The sequence below is a fragment of the Barbatula barbatula genome, assembly GCF_947034865.1.
Source record: "Barbatula barbatula genome assembly, chromosome: 2".
Lineage (NCBI taxonomy): Eukaryota > Metazoa > Chordata > Actinopteri > Cypriniformes > Nemacheilidae > Barbatula > Barbatula barbatula.
The window spans coordinates 11,013,369-11,035,095 of record NC_136767.1 but is presented as its reverse complement, the minus strand read 5'-3'; the positions used below and the strand labels follow the sequence as shown (position 1 = coordinate 11,035,095).

At 37.1% G+C, this 21,727-nt stretch overlaps 3 protein-coding genes across 9 annotated transcripts in view; 1 reads left to right on the top strand and 2 right to left on the bottom strand.

Annotated features, from left to right (window-relative positions):
- slc4a4a (solute carrier family 4 member 4a) overlaps positions 1-7,735 on the bottom strand; it is a 38,826-nt gene extending 31,091 nt beyond the window's left edge. Inside the window, exons 1-4 of one of the 5 annotated variants that reach the window (XM_079479047.1) lie at positions 7,339-7,735; positions 7,081-7,185; positions 4,452-4,525; positions 103-276 (exon numbers count right to left, since the gene is read on the bottom strand). In XM_079479047.1, the coding sequence (XP_079335173.1) occupies positions 103-276; positions 4,452-4,525; positions 7,081-7,097 (265 nt within the window). In that variant the 5' untranslated portion in view covers positions 7,098-7,185; positions 7,339-7,735. Of the gene's footprint in view, positions 1-102; positions 277-4,451; positions 4,545-7,080; positions 7,241-7,338 lie in introns of those variants that run through there. The other 4 variants (XM_079479045.1, XM_079479046.1, XM_079479044.1 and 1 more) reach the window with 4 other exon arrangements.
- Positions 7,736-11,108: 3,373 nt separating this feature from the next.
- Positions 11,109-14,892, bottom strand: ifngr2 (interferon gamma receptor 2). 2 transcript variants are annotated; one of them, XM_079480048.1, is made up of 8 exons: positions 14,808-14,892; positions 14,471-14,585; positions 14,273-14,387; positions 13,445-13,599; positions 13,195-13,349; positions 12,961-13,108; positions 12,628-12,785; positions 11,109-12,468 (listed from the first exon to the last, which is right to left on the bottom strand). In XM_079480048.1, exons 2-8 carry the CDS (start codon positions 14,529-14,531, stop codon positions 12,340-12,342), a joined length of 921 nt encoding a protein of 306 aa, XP_079336174.1. In that variant the 5' UTR covers positions 14,532-14,585; positions 14,808-14,892; the 3' UTR covers positions 11,109-12,339. The 2 variants fall into 2 exon arrangements, with proteins under 2 accessions (XP_079336174.1, XP_079336175.1); XM_079480049.1 differs by having other exon boundaries at positions 11,115-12,468; positions 14,741-14,849.
- polk (polymerase (DNA directed) kappa) lies at positions 14,869-21,626 on the top strand. 2 transcript variants are annotated; one of them, XM_079480030.1, is made up of 14 exons: positions 14,869-15,554; positions 15,723-15,842; positions 15,995-16,147; positions 16,226-16,357; positions 16,442-16,586; positions 16,731-16,928; positions 17,101-17,225; positions 17,318-17,484; positions 17,593-17,625; positions 17,738-17,834; positions 18,522-18,693; positions 19,280-20,326; positions 20,447-20,498; positions 20,581-21,626. In XM_079480030.1, exons 1-14 carry the CDS (start codon positions 15,420-15,422, stop codon positions 20,669-20,671), a joined length of 2,667 nt encoding a protein of 888 aa, XP_079336156.1. In that variant the 5' UTR covers positions 14,869-15,419; the 3' UTR covers positions 20,672-21,626. The 2 variants fall into 2 exon arrangements, with proteins under 2 accessions (XP_079336156.1, XP_079336155.1); XM_079480029.1 differs by having other exon boundaries at positions 20,444-20,498; positions 20,581-21,341.
- The last annotated feature ends 101 nt before the right edge of the window (positions 21,627-21,727 follow it).

Sequence of the window (21,727 nt, the reverse complement as noted above, 5' to 3'; positions counted from 1 at the left end):
TGGAGTCGGCAGCAGCCTTGGCCTATAGCTGTGTGTGTGACTGGCCCTATGAAGGGTCCTTAAGCGTTAATGTGAACTGACTGCTCTTTGGCAGGCACTTACTGAGTGGTTTGAGGATACTATTGCTGGCCTCCTCATTGTTTTCAACGTCCGACCTGTCCAATGCGTTTTCGCTCACTTTCTCTTTTCTGTCCTTGTGACTGCCACGTTGGCGATGACGTCTCCGTCGCCTGTAGCTCTTGGGAACGTGCACGCCGATGTATATGGTGTGGTGACCTGAGAAAGTAAAATTAAGAAGTCAGGCAATTAAAATAACAGGACATAAGACAAGGCGCCAGTAATTCAATAAGATGTACATGTCTGTAACTCAACCTCTAAGGCTGGCCTGCAAGCTATCCATAATATGTCCTAACATTTTTGTTGTCAAAAGATAAAGAGTGTACTACTGCCAAGATAACACAAGCCATGAGACTTTCCTGTAGTTACTTACTTCAACAGAGGCCAAATCTATGAGATAAATGATGTGCTATGTCACCAAGGTCAGGAAATGGGTGTCAATTGTTTCCATGAGGCTCATTGGTTAAGACAAATGGCATAACCAGAGTAAACTTTAAATAAATTAGATTCCCCTCATGTTCCCTCATTCAGGAAACGGTCTCAGACAAAAAACTCAAAGGGGTTTACCAGAGGTGTTTGCAGGGGAGAGTCAAACTAAACTTTTTGTGCTGGGAGAGAAAGCAGGTAGGGCAAAACTTCCAGTGTTTAGATCCATATCAGTCAGAGATAGGTCGGTTAAAGCTACAGTCAAAGACCATGTTACTGTTTAAAGCTCCATTTTTCGTATATTGGAAAAAATCTGTAAAAACAGGGCACAATATACTGTATTAATATGAAGGAATCTCCTGTTTCACCTGTATAATACATGCACTGCATTGCGTAGTTTTGTCGGCAATGTCCGTAAATGTTACGGATAATGCAGTGGCAGAATTCAGTTATGCCATTTTAACATGAAGCATTACTAGCAGGACCAATGGAAACGGTGTATATCTACTTACTGACCTAAACCAAAAAAAATTATTAAGATAGCAAAATAAATCAGGTGCATCTGGTCACTTACAAAGGAGCTGCTCTCATGTTTTTACCCCGACTATCACACAGCATCAGACACCACTAGTGTCACCAGTAGTCTTATGACATAATCAAGTGTGATGGGTTTAAAAGCAGGACAATCTCCAGATGACTGATGAGGCTGCAGGACTGACAAAATTCTTATCATTTGAATTATCATTCTTTGAAGCGTTGAATCCCTTCAATCACCTCTCATTGCCGCTAAGTAAAGATTTAACTATACAAAGCTTTTTATTTATTTTTTTGTGATTTGTTTGCTTAAAAAGCATTATCTGAGATTTCCATCTCTTCCTTATCTTATCTAATCTACTTTTTCATATGCATAACTGATTTACGTATATTTCACAACATTTACAATGGATAGCATTTTATGCAACAACATAGATAATATAAACAACACAGTTGATACATTCCTTTTCTGAAAAGGTGTTTATTTCAACATTGGTCATTTTTCTTTGTTAATATTTTAATTGTTCCCAAAATTGCAAAGATCACATCAATGTAAACTTGTTTAAAGGGATAATCCACCCAAAAATGAAAATTTGGAATTAGAGGGTGAGTAATTTATGACAGAATTTTCATTTTTGGGTGGAGTTACCCATTAAAACACGTAAGACTACATGTCATTCTAACCTGTAGGCTATGACTTTCTTTCTATTACAGAACACAAATGGAGATTTTTAAAGAACTAGACAATTGGCCACCACTTTCCATTGTATTGTATGGACAAACCATATCTAAACATATTATTTTTGTGTTCCACACAATAAAAAGTCATTTACAGGTTTCCAATGACATGAGGGTAAATAAATGATCAGTTTATTTTTGGGTGAAGTTTCCCTTTAACACAAAATCATTCACGCTGAAGAAGTGACTTAATTATCTACATTTTCAGAAATTAAAGAATCAGTTTGATGTGTGTGCTGCAGGGCACTTCCAGTATAAAAACATTCTGCAAACATTTTGTAAATTGTTGATATTTAGCCTTTTTGTCTAAACTTTATGAACAGGAGTCCCACTGAAGAAGGGACGGGCGAGAGAAAAATTAAGAAAAGGGAGTACGAGCATGAATTAAGAGAAGGAAAGGGAGAGGTAAGAGGGAGGGAGGAACCACACATTGTCGAGCCAGCTTTGTGCCAAACTTCCTGTTCTTTCGGCAGAACCTTTTCTATGCGACCATAGAAAGAGGCCCGAATTGGAGTGGAACGCCATTCGTCATTGGATAAAGCGTATTCCCTGATTCTGGCTGGGCCCTTTAGGCTTCAGCATCTGAGAAGCTTGTGTTACCACAGTAACAGAACTGTTGATGGAGAGTACAAGTACAGACGATAGAGACACGCCACTGTGCATGCTAATATAGCTGCTTATAAAACTCTGTGTCTAATAGAACTCTGCCACATACAGGGTCTTTGTCTACCAGGCACATGTTGCTAAGTTATGGTCTTCTTTGTGAGCACTTTTTTGTAATGCTCTTTTTAATTTAACCATCATTATTTTACAGCAATGCATACTCAAGGTTTCATTGTTAAGTTTACCCAAATGGTCAATTCAACAGCCACACGACATCAAAATGAAATTTACATAAAGCTAATTTCACTTTAAATACATGATATCGTTACAGACAAGCAGTGCCTGCCTTTCAAGCTAAAAGAAAGGTCATTCCAATAGAATTTTTCCAAAAGGAAATTAGTGTCAAAACACTCTGGCTTTGTTTGTAACTGCGTACCAACAGGGTTGCAACAACCTATTTGTAGAGGGTATGCTAAAAAATGTCATAGGCTGTAGTATGCAGTTACGAACAAAGCCAGTGTGCTTTCATAGGGATTCGTCCGACTTTAAAAGATTCACCGTTATTAGCTGCCTCGTCTATGATTTTGACATTATGCTTCCCTAGACCTGCATTTGTGCGTCTGCATACTTACGATTCACTCTCCACCATATTTCTCATTGAATGAAATAGCAGGGTGACTGCATTTACATTACATGTACATTAAGGATTTTATTCAAAGCGACTTACAAATGAGGTAAACAATGGACACAGTTGGAAAAAAAGACAATGTTTGCCATAATGTGAAGTACAATTGAGAAGACTGCAAAAAACCTGAACCTGTCTGAACCTCTGGTTCAAACAACATTTCAGGCTACAACCTGTCTGTGTGTACTTGCACTCTTCAAAAAAGGTTGGGTTATTTTCAACCCAGCGTTGGGTCAAAAAGAGACAAAGGATGTAAATTCACATATGCTTGGTTGTTTTAACCCATGGGTCAAATTTAAAGGGGTCATATGGCGTCAATACGTGTTTTTATGTGTCTTTGATGTGTTGCCCATGCATGTCTTAGACACGTAAAATTGCAAAAATTAAAGAGTCGGAAAAAAAGATGCATTCTATCTAAAAGTGAATGCTAACTTCCTGTAACGCCTCGTGTAACCAAACCCCCAATCTAAGTCAGTTTGTGTTATGATTTGACTAAGACCGCACAAATGTATACGCAAGTTAGGGCGTACCTGTCAGTACACTTGCTTTGGAACCTGATGTTCAAAAAATATGGTAAGAGGCGTTACATATCAGTCACACGCTTGCAGTATTCGACCAATCACTATGCACTGGTTAACTGCCCAATCATAGCACACCTCGCTTTACAGAGCGATGAGCTTTGTAAAAAATCTGCACGTTTCAGAGAGGCGGGGCAAAGAGGAGATACAAACATGCACGGTGTGTGGAAAATACAACGTTTTTTAACCTTAAATCGTGTATACATATTGCATTACATCTAAAACAAACGATAATATTCATTTTATGTCCCCTTTAAACATTTTCTGTGTTAATTTACCCCATTTGGTTGGATTTTTTAATAGGTCACTAAATAGGTCACATTTTGACCAATGCCGGGTTGAAAATAGTCCAGCATTTTTTTTGTTTTCTTAACATTCTTGAGGGTTTTTTTCTTGAGTATACTGATCCAGGCATTTGGTTAAGCTCTATGAATTGTTTGGTTTTGATATAATCAGATTTCTAAATTAAAGCAATAACAATCTAATCAACAAAACACACTAAGACACATTTATACGCTCAACCTATCTTTAGACCGGAAGGAAATTGGCGAGGTAAGCACAACGTCATCCAATATTTGTGCCCTACATTGTCATCAACCAGGTAAACATGTCCTGTACCAAATGTATCACTAATCCAAAATCCTAACTGTATCAAACGAGAGACAAATTACTAAAATAAAGTAAAAGATAAGACCTCTCCCTATGTTTTAATTTAAACTTTTAAAAACTCTGTTTAAACAATACAAAGGCCAAAATCTTAAAGCTCTTACCTTCAACCTCTTCATCATCACATAAGTGTTTGAGTAATGAGGCCCCCCTGTCCAGCACGGCCTCATCTTCCATCCTATAATAATAAAAGAGGAAGAAAGACTGTTCACACTTCTCTTCTAAAGACAACGTGGAGCCGTAGCGGCGTGGATCAGTCACTTGCAGTGTATTTCTGCTAGCGCTAGACATTTTCCCAGGTAAGCAGGTGTTGATAATAAGGGGGTGTCTTTGGTGTGGGTCCAGTCCTGGTTGACAAAGTATAACTTACGGGACACGGGTCTGTTATGAGGCTACTGTCCTTGAGGGGATGCAGGAACGGCCAGGTACACATTGGCGGGTAATCCGGTCCGTGGGGGATGGGGACAGCCTAGTAAGATGTTAATTGAGAGTGACGTACCAGGAGGTGTAAGCCTGGGCAGCCACCCACACATTTGAAACCAGTTAACAAGCCATACAAAAGCTAATGGAGCAATTTAGATGAGAATGCAATACACACTAGATGTGGAGTCTAGTTACTTACGCAGATTGTATATTTGACTCTGCTGGTCAAGTGATTTATGCAGCACACACAACTATTAATAAAAAGCTAGCATCACATGGTTATCAGACACCATATTCGCTTGGGGTTTTAGATTGAGGCTTTTATTAGGATAATGGGTGGCATGTTCTTAGTTATATCTTGTAGATGTTTTTAACAATGCAAGGTTGTTTGAATCCTGTATCAATTTCATTGTTCTGTTGAACACAAAGGAAGACATTTGGATGTCAGTAACCAAAAAAATCTCATCCGCCATTTACTGACATTGTAAGGAAAATAAATACTATGGGACTCAACGGGGGATTAGATCTGTTTGGTTACTGATGTTCTTCCAAAAATCTTTTTTTTGTGTTTAGGGTGAGTAAATGATGACAGATTTGATGACAGTGAGTTCTTAGTAAACATAATCATACTTTGATCCTGGCCACATGAATGACGAGTTAATAAATGCTTATCAGATTATGTTGTGCCTGGCCAAAAAATGCATTACGGAATCCATTTTTCTTTACAATCGTATCCTTATATGTGCAAATTAAAATGTAAGCATTTTAAAACCTACAATCTAAAACCACATGTGCAAGGTTTTTTAACTCTTTGTAGGGTACCTTGAAGACGTCTGTCTCTAGGTAATGATGTGTGTGGGATGGGACTATAATGGCATTTAGCCATCTGCCCCACAGACAAAGCCCATAGATGACTGCTTCCTATTTAGGTGTGACTTTCTGCACAGGACATTGCCCTTCATCACTTCAGAAAAAATGTTCTCTCTTCCAGGGATAAAGGTGTGCATGTGCAGTAAATGGGTGTGTATAGTTCTTCTGATCACAAAGATTTACAGTACGTTTGATAATCATAACGCTCCCTGAGAGCCCAGCCCAGTGTCACAGCATATCTCAAGTAGATGTATGCTGTAAAGACGCCAAGTCGCTTTAAACCACTCAGTTTCAGCAAAGTGACGGTCTACATCAAATGTCCCGTAAAGGGTTATGTTAAACACTGTTTACCCGATAAAATTGTTGCAGAGGCCTGCAGGGATTTAACGTAAAGTGACACTTATAGGCCATATAGTTACACAGTAACTATATAGGTTCACTACAACGTAAGCAGAGGTGTAAATGATTGTATACAGCGCTAAATTATCTGTGACATGATTTAATGCTATGTGACTGACAAACAGGTCAGTGAATAAGTTAAAGAGAAGCCATTTTTCTATTTCATTGACTTCATAAAGGGAATATTCAGTATCAACCGCACCAGTATTATGGGCAATGTAAAAATTCACAATCCATATATGATCCTGTCTGTGAAATCCAAATCTATGAGCATCAATGTTATAATGAATTCATTCATTTCAGTTTATTTACTGAATCTATATGAAATGGATCAAGGTTATTTCACATAATGTGCTTTATATTATGTAGGATGCTTTTGTGAAGAAAACAATAGATTGCAAAAACATGGGCAGAGTTGTCTATGATAATAATAACAAAATTCCAAACCTGTATATAATACTATGCAAACACAGACCACATTTGCATTCATTTCTTTCTGAGAGAGGTCAAAAGGACGATGCTAAAACTAAACCAAAACTTGTTTACTCTTTTCCTCCCCCAATCTTCATTGCCACCTATGGAACAGATATAGACACAGCAGGCACACGAGAGATGGGATCACTTCACACATCCACTGCACATCACATTTAAACAGTTATATTATATACTATTATAGTATATACTATATTTAAAGTTGAGTAAACTGTAAAAATGGTCACCATTAAAAGCATCCGTATTTACCAACAAAACTAGATCCATATGAAAACGTGAATTAAGATGTAATAGCCTACATGACGTGCATTTTCAACATAACAAAGTCATGTATAATGCATTCAATTCATTGCGTAGCTTCACCCCGAATACAAAGCGTTTGGCGTTCTGTTTGACAGCAGAACACGCTCAGTATTCAATGGGACTTGGTGACACTTCGTGTTAAAACCCGGACTTTGGGAGGGTTTCGTGTAGTCGTATGTGTAACATGGGTTGAATTATTTGTGAAAATAAAATGATAGAAGTTTGAACAAGACGTTGGACTCTTACCTCTTACCGGCGCTCATTTTGTTCAACTGAATCCTTGATTTATTCCAGTGGTTTGGTGGTCCTCCAGTCCAGCACGCTCCGGGGAATCTCTCCAAAAGCGCTCGCCTGGATTTGCAAGCGAAATAATGATCTGTTATACTGTCCGATGATTATTTAACTACTGAACACAAACAAAACAAGTAAGATTCACAACTCTGTCCACGATACTCGTCTTAAAATAACGCATCAAAGTGTCTAAAATAAAAAAGACCTCCCGACCTTTCTGTCCTTTTGGCTGTGGTCCGCCACACGGGACAGGAGACGACGCGTGTTTGCTGAAGCGGCGGAACAACTTGACGTTTCAAATTGCGCGTTTCATATATTACGAGCCACTGCCGCGATCGCGTCACGGCACGAGTGGGAGGTCAAAAGCTGCCTTTACCTTGAGTAAATGGGCACAGACATCCTCGCAACACCCGTTATTTCGAGGAAAAATGACATTCATTAACTTTAAAAGACAGGAAAATACTTATTTGAGGAAAAACACCCGTAACCGGTGCGCTCACATGGCCAGAGAAAGTTTAGCCATAGATCATCCCAGGTACTGCTGATCACCTTGTGCCGGTTCCCCGTTCACTTGAGACACAGCGACACCTCCTGAAAACATCTCAAACGTGCCCAGAGTAGCCAACCTCTGTATGACACAGATGTTACGTTCTACTGCATAGCCAGCTGTGTGTAGAAGGATATACGTTTTAAATAATAACTTTAATATTGAATTATTCATTGGAAATTAGTAATAGTGATGTATTAGTTATTTATATAAAAAGAGGATTGGGTTGGTCCGTTATTCACATTAAAAGGCATACACATATAATGCACGTGTACCCAAAAGTGGGCAAAACCTGATAAACCTCCCTCTGGGAACGTCCTCATTTGTAAAAACACTACAAAATATAGTAAATAACGTTTTTTAGAATTGTGAAAATGCTAAATGTTTGTTGTAGGGTTATTTATAGCTGTCTGTAGAGCAATACGTCTTTGAAATGTCCTCATTTGAATAGATGAGAACATTACAACAACAATAAAATGCTGTTACCCATAAAAAGCTGCATCAAAAAAATCAATGACATGCTAAGAAATTTAAAGCGAGATTACATGTTATTCCATGTTGAATTTATCACATTTTCTTTATTATTTGTATAGGCAGATTATAAACAGTCTTATGATGATTTTCAAAAGAAAATGAAGACTAAACATCCAGCACAAGTTTAAAAAAGAAAAAGAAAACATGCTTTGTACATGATGCATTATTAAATATTCAGGAATAAGTGCGGCGGGTCAGTCATTCTTTCGCCCTGACCTGTAGGGACAAGAGCCATATGTGCAAAGTGGGGGGACCTCCTAGCTGTTCTTAGATTTGTGAGTGGATACAACATTCCTATTTGATTTAATTTAAAGGTTTCATGGTGCCATATAAAAGTACACTTTGTTATTCATTTATGTTTATGTGGCAGAATGCTCTTAGCATTTGATAAAAAAACAAAGTTAGTTCTTAGAGTGTTTCAAGTAGTGGAAATGATAACTACTTCAGCTAAACTTTTTTTTTAATGTATAGATCTGTAAAAACAAGTAGATGATTCAAAGGGGTGTTCCAAACCTTTTTCGACTCCAAGGCCCCCACTCCCAAAAACAAACGATTGCTACCCAGTAAAATATTTTAGAGCTTGACATTAACTGGATAAAAGTTTATTTCTTATAAAAATAGCTATATAAAAATAAAAAAATCTTGTTTTATAGTATTTTTTAAATGTATTTAAATGCGCATTTTGTCTCATTTGAAACCCCTTGGAAATCAGCTGGGACCTCCTTGTGGGCCACAGCCCCTGATTCAAAGATATTCTGTTAACATTCCAACAGTCTTTTTAAGAGGCAGAAAAAGCTTTTTTCGGCTTTACTCGTTGTTCCAAGGTGTTCTGAAATGACTTATTCAATTTAATTATTTTGTTTAAATTACTGAATTTAAAATATGATTTGATATGCTATATATTTGTGCCAGCAATATGCAGTGTGCTGACCTCTCACTTGCTTTGTCACCAATTTCAGGGTCATTTGCAAAAATTCTACTTGGTTCTCCAAACTTAAAACAGATCACACTTGCAATACCAACAGTGTGATGTTTTTTTTTGCGATTTAGTACTGCTAACAAACAGTTCATTCAGTAGCAAACAATGCAAGATGCTTCAAATCACCCTTGGCATTAAAAGAATGATACTGGACTGTAATCGGCTACTGCATGCACAGTCATCACATTAAAGTCCATTCCAAACAAACTGACACATATCAAACTGAAACATGTTTATTATACACATGCAATTATTTGTTTGAATTCCACTTACCATCCAATAAATGGAGGCAGCGTAGCATTCTGAGTGTTAAATCACTCACTGAAGTTTAAACTGGGTCTATGACTGCAGACTGTTTGATAAGGAACGTTTGATCCATGCAGTGTGAGGTTTCCTGTTAAAAAACTTTTGATATTTAATGGACAGGTCTTCTGCACTCATCTTCTAAGCCTAGGGCAAGACAAATAATAAATAATAATAGCACACAATAAAACTTGAGCAGGGCTTTAGGGGTTTTGTCACCCACATGCTGTTGTATATTGTAGTTACTTGTTCCAATTGCTCTCCAAATAATCGTTTTTCATCTGTTAACCATCAAAGGCGTTCCCTGAACCGACAGTCCAAGATCTCAGAAACCACAGCTTGTTAATATTCTCTAAATCTAATACACACACATTTAATAAGTCAAGTAATTAAAGCTGGTTATGTAGTTTGACATCTCATAAATCACGGCTTGTCATTTACACATTCATGTAAGTTTGAAAGTCCATTCAGATAGCAAACAAATCTAAGCATGTCATATGCAGATTAGACTTTATATCAAGAAAAGTTAATGTAATTCATAGTATAAGGATGTGTATTGATTACAAAGTTATTTACACATTGCACTTTTGTAGCACTGAACTGCAGAGACATTGCACAGATAACGGCATGTGCATGACCAGAATGTGTCATTGGCATTAAGATGCAGTTTTAACAACATTGTTAATGTGTAACTGGGACCATTCTTACAAAGAGGTTAAAAATCCTGTTACAATCATTTAGAAACGGACACCAACAGGGTATGTTAAGTGAACATTTTGCCTAAAACTTTAAAGTTAAAGGCTATAACTGCTTCAGCGTGAACTGTCATACAATTGCAAGTTAATCCAAGTCTTTGACATTACTTTAAGATAATGGTCACCAAACTTTACAATCACACCCTTAGTAGCCTTCTGTTTGATTCTTTATAAATTACTCTTTCTTAAAAGATCAACCTTTGTACATAATCACTTTTTATTGGACCCAAAGGTTACTATACAAGAGATGCACATCTTATTCTTTTTTATTACAATGTACAGGGCCTATACATTTAATCTAAACTAATAAGGCAGAAATTCAAACTATGTTGTTTCATTTAAAGTGAAATTGTGTACTTATTTTAGAAATTGCAAACTGGACAAAAAATGGCAGAATGAAGTCTCACAAGCCAAACATCAGCTGAACAAACACCAAAAGTATTCCAACCTTGTTTCTTTCAGTGGGTCTGCGTGCCATGGACCTATTTTATTAACAATCATGTATTGAGACAAATATATTAAAAGGAATATAAGACTTTTCTATGTCATCTTTAAAACCACAAAATACATTGCCGCTGGCAAATTCTTTGCATTAGCCTCATGCAACAATGTTCTGTGGAAATACTCAAGGTGCAAAGGTTCAGTCTAAAATGGTCCTGGTTTCCCTTGCTGATAACCAGATATGATTTTACCTATCAAAAATATTATAATAAAAATATGATTGCTGCAAAATGATATTATGATCTCTGAGATATCAGAAGGTCTAAAGAAAACAAGTGTACCAAGGAGCAGACTGGCACCTGTGACTTTGGAGCACGAGTGTGCCCTCTTGTGGTCTTTGCGTTACAATAAAAATAGACACAAGCTTTGTTGCCTTTTTATTTAGTTTGATCTACATCCCATTTGTGAAAGAGGTTTGTAAAAAGCAGCAAATCAATTTTAATCGTGAAACAATGCAAAAATATTAATTGAAGAACAAACTCCCTTGATAAAACTAAGGATCTATTCACAGTTGGGCATACATATTTACAAATTATCAGTCAAATCCGTGTTTATAAGTAAACACAATAGTTTTATTTCCCTTTCAATTATAAAAGATTTGTGAATCACATCAGTAATGCGTCTCCGATTACAGCATATGAAAGGAAATGAAAAAGCATACACTTCAACTGCATCATCTCATACATCCAGTACTCACAGTCACTACTTGATAGTCAAAACGCCACTTCCCAACGTCATATAAAACATTACTAGAACATAAATAAATGTTGTTAATACATTTTTGTAACATTGTTATCTCAATTAAACTTGGCCTTTTATAAGCCACCCATCCTCCATTATGTAAAATCCATCAGTAGGCCTATGTTCCGCAGTAGGCTGGTATTAGGAAAATGCTCCAACACAATATCTTGAAATTATGACCAAAACAGAAATGAAAAATACAGGAATACTGAATAAAAGGATAGTGGTGTTCTATCTAAAGACAAAACCTAGTGTAGGATTTTTTTTATAATATTATGGCCATTTATAAAACAGAACCAAACTTGCTTTCTTGTATTGTAGCAAAATAATTGTCAAGGAATACCAGAAGCTTTAAACAGTGGCTTTTAATGCCAATCAAAACCAAGCATGTTGCATTAGTAACTGCAGTAATTTGCAGTTTTGTAATCTCATATGTTTTCACTTATTTAATGAGTTTTAGGCAAGAATGTGGTTGTTCTCACGAGTTGAATCTATTGTGTCTTGAGCCCAACCGACTACAGATTGTACTTCTGTAGATGAACTGCCAAATGCTATTTACAGCTCTTAAAACTGAATGTTAATTGTCGTCTTTAGTGTTTATATACTATAACCTTCAAACAATGCTGTGTGATCTAATCAAATTAGGCAAACCAAAATGACAGGAATGTTAACTTAATGCTCAAGTGAAAGAGAGAAATCTTTTTGAATTCAAAACAAGTATCAAGTAATAGAGCTCTTGAAGCACAGACCTGAATTTGTGAGCTGGTTAGTGACACGCGAAAGGACAGTCATACATCAATAGAAAACATAACAGTGTAAAAAAGCAATAACAACCACAATCTCTATAACCAGAATCAAGATATTCTCTCTTGGCCATTCTCCTCCATACTGACATTGTCTTTTAATGTGATAACATCACAAGACCATATACTTTGAACGCTGGGACTTGGAGATAGTTGCTGAGAAAACTCCTGAGACAAAAACTGCACAAGGGTAGAGGGAAATAAAACACACATGTGACTGAATACATCATTTCAGGTACTGAACTAAATTCAACAACATGCACTCTTCCTAAACTAGCTTTTAACAAATGCATCAAGGACATGATCGGAGTAATCTGATGATCAAATATGTATGCATACCTCTCGAACGTGTCCGGGAATCTCTACAGGTGGTCTTAAGAGCTGTTTATACTTTTTGTGGTTCTTGAAAAGTATAAAAATGCAACAACCACACAGGGTTAAAATACAAATTGTAGTAAGTATAGTGGTGAGCAAAGTACGCCTCTTCGCCTCCTCAGCTATAGAGAGAAGAAAAAAAAATAACATTCTAGATACAATAAATATCTGGTTTGGTTTGTTTACAAACACCTAGAGTGAAGCAGAACTGAAACTGAATAAAAGGCTTCATGTATGCAAAACTAAAGGATCCAACTCGAGCAGTTTGTCCCCTTAAAAATAAATACGTAGACTTACGTGTTTCTGGTATGATAACACACTGTTGTTCGCTTGTATCTCCATACGGCTTTTTGTGCAATGAATACTGAACCTGGAAACAGTAGGTCTGGCCTGATTCCAGATTAAGAATGACTTCATTCTTGTTATTTGTAACATCAAACTGTACCTGTAGAATAAAAAACCTCGTGTCAACATTACATCTTAAAATGAGTAGGTGTGCATGTTTTTTTCTTTGTTAAATATGCAAGAGACCTCTGAGTGACCTCCAGTTACGACTTTCCAAGATGATATATTAAATGCGATATGATCTCCATATTCCTCTTCCAAGCTCTGGTCCATATGTGACATAGACAGGTACGTCTTTCCTGGTTTAACATTCACAGACATCAAAGGAACGCAGCCCTCAACTGTGAAACAGCAATAGCACAACAAAATTTGAAAATATTGTATGTGTGCAAGTTTTTGTAGTAGATTAGATCAAACCACATAATCCATGACTTACGATGCCGACACTGGACCGGTTTTGAAATTTTCCATTCAGATACACGGCCTTCTTTCTCTGAACGCACTCGGAATATTGCTCCATGAAATTCATTGGTGATTGCAAATTTTGTTCCATTGTGGCGCGATACAGTGTGCCAGTCATCCACTGGTTCGCTTAAAATTCAAGTAACAGGATAAGTTAGTTTTATAATTTACGACAATGCTGGGCTCAGCTTGATTTGAATGTTTACCTCCAATATACACATAGGTTCGAATCATGTACTAGTAAAAAAGATTGAGCTTGGTTACATGTCATCAAGGCATTCAATACAGTGACAGTATCGGACAATAATACGGTATGGTAGTAAACAATACTAAAGTAATACCATATCCACGGACACGATACTCCAAAGCAGTGGTCTCCAACGTGGTGCCCGTGGGCACCTGGTATCCCGCATGAACTCTGTAAGGTGCTCACCAATAATGCTCAAGACAGTTGACAAATCTGTGACTTTACCGATCAGCAAAGTGCTACATCGTCATCGTCAACTTTATAGCTTTAATACAATCAAGTGCAAATATATCTGAAAAACCTGAATTTGGTTCTGTGAGCTTAAAAATAAGGCATCACATGTTTAAAGTATGTTATCAACAAGCAGCCCTCTAGAGGATTTGAGATATTTTGGAAGCTTACAAAAAGGTTGGAGACCCCTGCTCCAAAGTATTCCGATTACTACACAAAGAAAGCATTGCATTTTTCAGACCATGTGTCTAAAACTCTATTTTAATTGCGCTTCTGGTGTACACCGTGTATAGAGATACAATCAAATGGCTGTTTCATACTTACGAGGCACGTTTATACTGCACTGTGTACATGATCTTGTCGTCACCACTGGGAGACCACTGAAGTTCAGATCGGACTACCTTTACATTCCAAGGCGGCAGGACGTCAAACGCACCGGCTAAAAAAACAGAGATATAGAGTGTATACTGTGGACATGAAGGCCACGATGCACACATAACGTTATGTCATCCGAGACCTTACCGAGATCGATGATCATCAGTATGAAATGCGCCACTGCGTGTATGTAGCAGATCACTTCCATGATTCTAAAGCCATATTTTTCACCATGAAATCTGCGTGTCGTAAATGCGCCATTCTAATGGGGGAAATACGTAAAGTAAACGTCCCTTTGCTGGAAAGCCCAGCTGCATTTCTCTTACGGTAACAAGGTAAATGGGAAGTAAATATGTCGTAATGTTGCTCTATGAAAGAGAGACTCGCACATGTATTGTTAAAAACACATATACATACCGGTAAAGCCCATTTCGAGAACGATAATACATAAAACAGTCATTTAAAAATTATTTTAAAGCGTTACCTCGCATATTTGTAACGTTTTTTTCACTTCCGTCTGTTCGGCTTCGTTCCGCCCTTCCCACAGAGCGAAAGCGGAACTCACGTGGTTCTGTTGCAGCTGCTGTGTAGTGAAAGCCTTATGTAGATATGTGGCAATATTACGTCTTTAAATAATCTATAGTTGTTTGTTAGGTATTTTAGTTTTTTAATGCAAATATTACGCAGCGACAGAAGATGAAATAAGATTATATCTGTTCGCCCTGAATAACAGTAGGGGGCGATAGTGATTTTGAATGTGGGGTTTTATCCTTTAAGAATAAGACGTTAAAAAATGGCGGCGGTCGTAGATAAGTGACGAGAGAAATATTTTGATTTGCGTTAAAAATGCGTCCCACGCTATATTTGATACTTTCAAATGAGGTGAAATGCGTTATGTTTCTTAATGTTTGTCTCAACAGCGCAGAAAAGTTTTCATCAATATTTTGATCGGAGAAGAATACGTTTTGTTTTGGACTTTAGCGTTCACGGTAGTAAGCTTGTCAGCATTGAGTCAATACATTTGCTGATTTGAATACTTAAAAAGTTGTCCAGTTGGGTTAAGTGAAAGTGACAGGTTGAACAGGCTGAAGCGGGTATGGAGCATCGGGGTGCTGGGAGCAGTAAATCTGGAGAAGATGTCCTCTCCAGCATCGCTCTCAATGACAACAAGGCTGGTATGGAAGGACTGGACAGAGACAAAATTAACAAGATCATTCTGGAGGCTTCCAAGGTTTGCTGAAGGACATGTATCTTCCTTTAACATATAGACAAAACTATATAGAATATCTCACATTATTTACATTATTCTCTTATGATGTTATAAAACTAGATTCTTCTGCAAAGTTTCTGTCAAACAAGAAGAAAACCAAGCTTTTGGATTTGTTGTTTTGAATGACAGGGGTCAAGGTTTTATGAGAACGAACTTAAGAAAGATGGACAGGTGAATCAGAGAATTGAAAAGATGATGGAGCAAAAAGGCAAAATCACTAAAGAGCAGATGAAGCAAGCGCAAGCTGAGGTGAACATCAGGACTTGATTTGAATAAAATGTGGTGTTTTTTGTAAACTACATGTTTACTGTAGAATTTTACATCTGTCATTTGTGATTATTGCGTGGTTGGTTTACCAAAGAATTAGTTTTAGGACCAAAGCAAGAGGTTTTGCCCTACAGGTAGACAAACTGACGTCTGAACTGGAGAGGAGGCGAGAACTGGCCCGTGTTATCGTTCATGTGGACATGGATGCGTTCTACGCGGCTGTAGAAATGAAGGACTGCCCAGAGCTGAAGGACAAACCAATGGCAGTGGGATCCATGAGCATGCTGGTGAGAATCAATGGTAAAATCTCTCCGAACATATTTGCATATCTACACTAACATCATAAAATTTTTTGTCATTGTCAGAGTACCTCCAACTACCATGCTCGGAGATTTGGTGTTCGTGCTGCCATGCCAGGTTTCATCGCTAAGAAACTCTGCCCAAACCTTATCATTGTGCCCACCAACTTTGACAAATACAGAGCAGTGAGTGCTCAGGTATGTTTTATTTTACATCTTAATCTGATATACGATGATGATTCAGTTCTCATAGCTGTTGTTGCCTTAATGTCTTTCTCAAAGGTACGGGAGATATTTTCAGACTATGACCCTCATTTTATGCCTGTGAGTCTGGATGAAGCTTATTTGGACATTACTGAGCATCTGGAGCAGAGGAAGCACTGGTCTGAGTCCATGAGAACGCATTACATGTGTGATGCCAAGAAAGGCGCGTAACTGAGTAGTGGTTGCGTTTGGGATAAAAGGCCACTGTTGTGCTTTAGTTTTTACCTAGGTTTTGATAATAAAAGTCTGTCTTCTATATATGTGCCATTATATTCATTTAATTCATGTGTTTCGTTCGAATTAAAAGAGAGGAATCCAGACATGCCTGGGGTTCAGTCAGAGAAAGATGGCCTCTCCCCTTTGCTGTTTGAGGACAGTCCAAGCTCTTCGCCTTCTCTGTCAGGGGCTGATGGGAAAGCAGTGGTGTTTGGGACGAGTGCGGAAGAAGCTGTGAGGGAAATGCGCTTTCGCATTGAGCAGAAAACATCTCTGACAGCCAGTGCCGGTGAGGAGTGGATGTTTCTGATATTTCGCTTAACCAATGTCAAGGAATTTGTAATTGCAGTCATTATTTTTCTATCTCTGTTTGCTGACATTCCTACAGAAGTGGCAGATTTTTATGAAAATCCACAATTTATAATTTATGTAAGATGTGTCATATTTTTTCTTTGTGGTAGGCCTTGCTCCAAACATGATGCTCGCAAAAGTATGCAGTGATAAGAACAAACCGAACGGCCAGTACAGAATTCCTGCAGAGAGAAAGGTTGTGATGGATTTTATGAAGGATCTTCCTGTTAGAAAGGTCTGTCTGACATTTTTTCCTCATCTCTTGGAATTTTGGGTTAATTTGGAGAAAGTTATTTATAAAGTATCTCCATGTGTCATTTACTGCAGGTATCTGGTGTTGGTAAGGTAACTGAGAAAATGCTGACTGCTTTGGGTATTGTCAGCTGTTCCCAACTTGGCCAGGAGATGGCGCTACTTACCTTGCTTTTTTCAGAAACTTCTTGGCATCATTTTCTTCACATATCTCTGGGTTTAGGCTCTACGTATATTGAGAGGTGTTGTCTGTTTGCATATGTTACAGACATATTTTGCAGCTTTATTTCTAATACTTTACAGTAAAGTATTATTTTAGTATTAGTTAAGTTTTGATTTTGTTGTTTTAGGGACTCTGAAAGAAAAAGTATGAGCACGGAAAGGTAATGTTTTCAGATGCATGTCAAAATTCAAAAGACTTAAGCAACTCTAGTGTTCAATTCTTTCTTCCACTCCTATTTTATCCGTGTCATCCACATACATCTTTTTTTATAGGACGTTTGCGGAGATGAGTGACGCAGAGGAGCAGTATTCTCTTTGCAGGGAACTCTGCCATGATCTAGCCCAGGACTTACAGAAGGAGGGTCTTAAGGTACACAGAGAATCAAGTTACGTTAGAAATATTTTTGTATAAAGCTAGAGGGAACGTGGGGTCAGATCATTCTAAACCATGATGTTTTAAATTTTTTAATACCATAGTATTTCTTCTTAAATATTGCTCAGTATTTTAGAGTTTTTTTTGGACAGGTCTAATACACAGTAGACGATTACCATAAGATGTCTTTAATGTATAGGTGGGAAGGACCTCAAGTGCGTTTAGGCAACATCTTTAAAATGGTCTTTTGTTGCTGGATGTATTGTCCAGTTGACACATACAGGCCCGGTTTCACAGATAAGGCTTAAGGCTAGTCCCAGACAAAAATGAACATTTGAGCTGTCTTAACTCAAAATACCATGCCTTGACATTTTAAAATATGCTATGGCTATGCTTTTGGCTCAAGATGCACACCATTCATATTTTTTCTAAAGGTGTTTTCTAAAAGCGACTAAAATATACCGATTTAACGAAAGACATAGTCCTCGCTTAAGCAAATCCTTTTCTTTGAAACTGGGACACACTGTATTATTATATATCTTCTAAAAGTCTTACCAATAGCCTATCGCATTCAGGTGATAAACATAACTGGGAATGTCAACCTAATTAGAAAAAAAGTATATCCAAGTATGGACATTTTTACAAATTGCCCATTACATCGATTTGTTTGTGTCTTAACTATAGGGGAAAACTGTTACTTTGAAGTTAAAGAATGTCAAATTCGAGGTAAAGACCAGAGCATTTACGTTGCAGTACACTGTCTGTACTGAGGAAGAGATCTTTGCTGCTGCTAAAGACCTCCTCAAAGTTGAGATTGACAGTGTCTTCCCACAGCCACTGAGGCTGAGACTTATGGGTATGCGTTACCTGATGTTTTATTCTACTACTTTCATTTATTTATTCATTTGTAACATCATTTAAAGTCATTCGCAGAGCGGGTTGTTTTGGAAAACATTTCTGTTTATTGAAATCAAATCAAATATTGGCCTAAGGAAATGTTGCCTTTCATAAATACATTTTAGTAAATTTAAGACAGAAAATAAACAAATCAAAATAAATTAATCTGATATAGAAACAAATAAATAATAAAATGACATCTAAAAAAGCATGTAACAAAATAGCTAAAAATCTATCTATAATCTATAAAATGTATTTTAAAACTAAAAATGAAAGCTAATTAAAAAAATTATAATAACTCTGATTTGTTTCAGTAAACAGTCATGATATGTAGGCCTACCCTGTTTATCATGATACATTTTTAAAGCATTTACACAGTTTGTCATCTAGGCAATAGATTTGGGTAAATACATTTTAAAATGTATTTCTATAGATTCCTACATTTACTATAATCGTTTTCTAAAATGACTTTGTTTCAACTATAAGAATTTGCTTCTGTCATTCGCAGCTTCTACTCATGAATGACGTTATTTGTTTTTCTGCAGGTGTTCGTGTGTCCAGTTTTATTTATGCTGAAGACAAAAAACCTCTTCAGAGGAGTATAATGGGATTCCTGCATAAAGGTGGACATGATCCAAGCAGCTCCACGCAGTGTCCTGAATCTGCTCTCAAAGCAGAAGCAAACAGTGATGCCAGATCTAGTGCAAGTCATCTAAAGACCACCGAGATAAGTGTACCTTCTGTCCCTGAGCAAACGCAAAAATCCAGAGGACAACAACAGCAATCGTTTTTTCAAAAAGCACAATCAAAAAGAATTCAGCAACAGGCTCTAACGTGTGTAAATGATGTCACGTCTGGTCCAGCCACGACAAACAATGCTGCTGAAACAGCTGCTGCTACACAGACAGATCTGTCAATAACAAACACACAGTCAAACACAACATCAGCTGCTTTATCAAATATAAAAGCATCATTTGATAACACCTCAACACAGTGTTTCACCTGCCCTGTGTGCAACAGGGAGATGAAAGCTGCTAACCTCGTGGCCTTCAACCAGCACATTGATGAATGCCTCGAGGGCAGTGCTATAAAGGAGAAAAAAGGCACAAACATGGATGCAGATCCAGATGAATGCAGTCAAGAGAAACACAAAGAGCTCTATAGCAAACTCCCTTCGTCAAGTTCGGAAAGTAGGATTTTGTCAAGCAAGGAACCGATCTGTAATGGAGTGAAGCCATCCATTAGCGTCTCTGTGCCAGCGGTGGACAATGACGAAAGCTGTAATTTCAGCACATCTTTTTTTAGCCGAAGGACAAATGTAAATAAACAGCCTTTTTTCCCTAGGAAAACTAGTTCTTGTGAATCTACTTCTGAAGCTTCCCATGTAACACATATTCCTGAGGCCGTCACTGTGTTGTCGGATGACCCGAAGGGCCCGTCTTTGACGTGTCCTGTGTGCAGTCAACTGCAGAGCACTGATGACCTCACTCTCTTCAACCGACATGTGGACATGTGCCTTAACCAGGAAGTGTTGCTGGAATTTAGAGGATCTCAATCACATTTGGCTCACTCAGATGCACCAGCACACAAGAGTAAAACAGTTTTTAAGTGTTATTAAAATTTCCAACAATGCAAAGAATTACATTCGATAATGATGAGTTAAAGAGAAACATCCATTAATGTGGTGTATAACATTGTTTTGTCTTAAGCAGGCCAACCTAAAGACCAAGGAGGAGTTTCTAAAGCCAGAGAAAAAAGCAAAAGGTAATTCATGAAGCAGATTTATATATATTTGTAAGGGGTAATATTTAAAGGACTTAATGTTTATATTTGTCTTAAAACACAGGCAAGGATCACTTGCTCTTCCTCCGGCTAAGAAGACTAAAGTGTTAAACACGAAACACACCATTGACAAGTTTTTCAAAAGCAACAACTGACAGACTGTTTAATCCCTAAACTGAACCCAACAGTGTATTTTATTAAAGGCAACATGGAAGAGACATGATAAGCCCTGATGCTTTTCCTGCTCCACCTCAGGCACAATGTTGACAGCGAGTCATTGTAGAAAACCTGTATTTCATAAAATGTCACCTCTTCAGTTGGGTTGTTTTGAGTATACTTTTTGCATGTATTTAAGTATTTGTATAAGCTTAATATCTTCTCTTAATAATTATGTAGGTTAGAGCATTCATGTAAATGGTGAATAATGAATAATTGTGAATAATTTACAATAATGAATAATTTGTACAAGTAGAAAGTGATACACGAATGCAGTTATTTTAATAATTTTATTCTATGCATAAATACAATGATAATTTGTATATACTCATACTGTATTATGAACATACAAGGCACTTTATTGACTAAATTAAGTTTTATAAATCATAATTGTACTTTTGTTATTTAAAAAGAATTGAATTTATACAAAGTGTATCATGACATTTGAATCTGGAATTATTATTATTATATAGTTATATTAAAATGTATTGTTAATTGTGTTGTGTCTTAAATTATGGAAATTGAAAATAATCTTTCAAGACCATATTCGGTGTGAAATAGACCCTTCAAAATAAAGGTTTTTCACAGCGGTGCCATTTTTGGTTCCACAAAGAACCATTCAGTCTCTTAACTTTTTAAAAACTGAAGAACGTTTTTACTATTGTGTAACAGAACGGTTCTATGAATGTTAAAGGTTCTTTATGGAACCATTTAGGCTCAGGTTCCTCTATGGCATCGTAGAGCATCTTATATTTGAAAGTGAAACGTTTTTTTCTGTAACAGAACTTGCACTTGTGACTGTAATACTTTTTGTTATTGTACTTCAAGTGTCCCTTCTGAAAATGTGTAGTTAAATGGTATTAACTATAATTAAATTAAAAACGATATAACTTCATTTCCGTCGTTCCACAATATACAATCAGTGCTTGAAGCTATTTACTTAGGTAAGAGCAAATGTTCTTTGGGCGTGAGCTCTCAGTGCAAACAAAGCAATC

Coding starts and splice junctions, on each gene's coding strand:
- polk (XM_079480029.1), top strand. CDS start 15,420: ATGGAGCATCGGGGTGCTGGGAGCAGTAAATCTGGAGAAGATGTCCTC. Junction 16,358..16,441: donor ACAGAGCAGTGAGTGCTCAG/GTATGTTTTATT, acceptor TCTTTCTCAAAG/GTACGGGAGATATTTTCAGA. Junction 17,485..17,592: donor GGCTCTACGTATATTGAGAG/GTGTTGTCTGTT, acceptor TTGTTGTTTTAG/GGACTCTGAAAGAAAAAGTA.
- ifngr2 (XM_079480048.1), bottom strand. CDS start 14,531: ATGGAAGTGATCTGCTACATACACGCAGTGGCGCATTTCATACTGATG. Junction 14,388..14,470: donor ACTGATGATCATCGATCTCG/GTAAGGTCTCGG, acceptor CTGTTTTTTTAG/CCGGTGCGTTTGACGTCCTG. Junction 12,786..12,960: donor TGTTATCATACCAGAAACAC/GTAAGTCTACGT, acceptor TTCTCTCTATAG/CTGAGGAGGCGAAGAGGCGT.